At 65.9% G+C, this 1,941-nt stretch overlaps 1 protein-coding gene across 1 annotated transcript; it reads right to left on the bottom strand.

Annotated features, from left to right (window-relative positions):
• Positions 1–960: 960 nt before the first annotated feature.
• Positions 961–1,659, bottom strand: EMIHUDRAFT_98927 (hypothetical protein; the record flags this gene model as incomplete). Its single annotated transcript, XM_005785610.1, has 1 exon — positions 961–1,659. One exon carries the CDS (start codon positions 1,657–1,659, stop codon positions 961–963), a length of 699 nt encoding a protein of 232 aa, XP_005785667.1.
• Between the last annotated feature and the right edge of the window lie 282 nt (positions 1,660–1,941).

Raw genomic sequence — 1,941 nt, 5'->3', positions numbered from 1 at the left:
GCAGCTCTAATGGCCAGGGTCAGTAGTGTTGTGATAGATGGTGCCCATACTAGCGCAGGAGCTGCCACACTCGCCCGGACCGTCCCCTTCTGGGGCCGGTTCCGCAGCCCGCGAGAGCCGACAGCGGGGCCGTGCCGCGGGTGCCTACTGCCGAGTGCCACAAACACTGCGCCGTCCCGCCATCACCTACAGGCTGTCTTGTGTGATGGTTGGGATGTCCAAACGCCACCATCTTGGCTCTTGCGACCTCAAACCCGCGAGCTGTATGGGTGGTCCTGACGTCGACAGACGCCCGAGGACCACGGTGAAGCTGAGCTGGAACGAGTCGACAAGTCTCGTCTGAGCCCGTGGCGGTCGCCGGCTGAGTCGCTGTGCACGGACCGGTACCTCAGGCGTCACCTCCGCAGCCTCAGGTCTCACACTCCATCACCTCAGCCGGGACGCCGTCGGTGGCACGCTCGGCGGCGAGTTTGTTGCAGCCCCACAGCGAGCGCGGCGTCGAGCCTATTCGGTCTGGTCGGTTCGCGGCACTCACTGGGTGCCAGGGAGTGCCGCCGACACGCGAGCGGTGCTTCCTGGCAGCGTGCGCCGGCTGTGGGGCTGCAACAAACTCGAGACACGCATTTTGGGACATTTTCGACGCTTTTGGCCCATATACTCGTGCAACAACCCTCGCGCATGGCTCTCCAGGAGCTTTGGCGGGCGCGTGTGTGGGGCTGTAGCCTGTGTTTGGCCGGTTCTGAACCGTTTACTATCAGTACCATGCCTGGGCCACAATTCCACACGGGGAGCGGCTCAGGGGCCCAGTAAGCCGCGGAATCGCCAAATGTCACAACCCCCGTGCCACCCCGCAGGGGCAGGGCTGGACCTAGTCGAGCGAGCAGAGTCGGCTCACAAGCATACAGAGAGCGAGCACAACGCACACCACACACGATACCTACATAAACACACCCCAGACTCTCACGCCTCCTCCCCCCCACACATCGCCTCCCACGCCCGCCCCGGCGCCGCGCCCGCCGCCAGCCCGGCCGCTAGCGCCGACTTGACCAGCAGCCCGGGCAGGTACGGCCTCACCGCCGCGTCGAGGACGGCGCGCGCACCGAGCCGCTTGCGCGCGGCCAGCCCCGCCGCGCCGCACGCGAGGATGACGCAGTGCGCCGCGGCGGAGGCGGCAAGGCCAAGCTGGAAGGGCAGCGGCCTCGCTCTCCCGGCCGAGGACTTTGCGACGAGGGCGGTGGCGGGCAGGAAGCCGACGACAAAGCCGGCGGCGGCGCCCGTTATTCTCGGGCCGTAGCCCTCGAGCCGTCGGCGCCCAGAGGTGGATGGGAGCCACGCCGCAGCCACGCCGACCGACACGTAGATTGCCACGGCGCCGAGTGCGACACGCGGCGCACACAGCAGCCCAATGACACAGAGCGCCAAGGTCTGGGCGGTCATCGGCACAGCGCCGCTGCCCCACGGCGTGATCGCGGCGCGGTGGCTCACGGAAAGCACGACGTACGCCGCCGCGAGCGCTGTGAAGCCGTCGGCGGTGGCAAGGCTGCAGATTGGCACCGGGTGGCCGAGCGGCGGTGCCGCGACAAAGTCGAGGGTGAGGCCGAGCGTGAGGATGGCGACTGAGTTGAGAAAGTGTTCCGTGGCAGACCAGAGGGCGTCCATGAGGAGGGGTCGAGTACCCAGTGAGTGGTCGTCGAGCGCGCGCGCGCTGATTAAAAGAATTTCACAAATACGCTCTCGCACACGCACGATGAGAGAGAGAGAGAGAGAGAGAGAGTTTTTTTTTTTTTTCGCCGAAACAGTGATGGCAGGTGTCTCTCTCGGAGCGCCTCCTTTGAGCCCGGCCGATGAAGGGTCCGATGGCACAAACGGGGTGTACGAGGCGATCGAGGATGAGCCAATTACCGGGGACAACACGAACAATGGGGTGGAGACAGGTCGTGG

This window comes from Emiliania huxleyi, assembly GCF_000372725.1.
Source record: "Emiliania huxleyi CCMP1516 chromosome Unknown EMIHUscaffold_16, whole genome shotgun sequence".
NCBI classification, from domain to species: Eukaryota; Haptophyta; order Isochrysidales; family Noelaerhabdaceae; genus Emiliania; species Emiliania huxleyi.
This window is presented reverse-complemented; position numbering and strand designations above follow the sequence as displayed.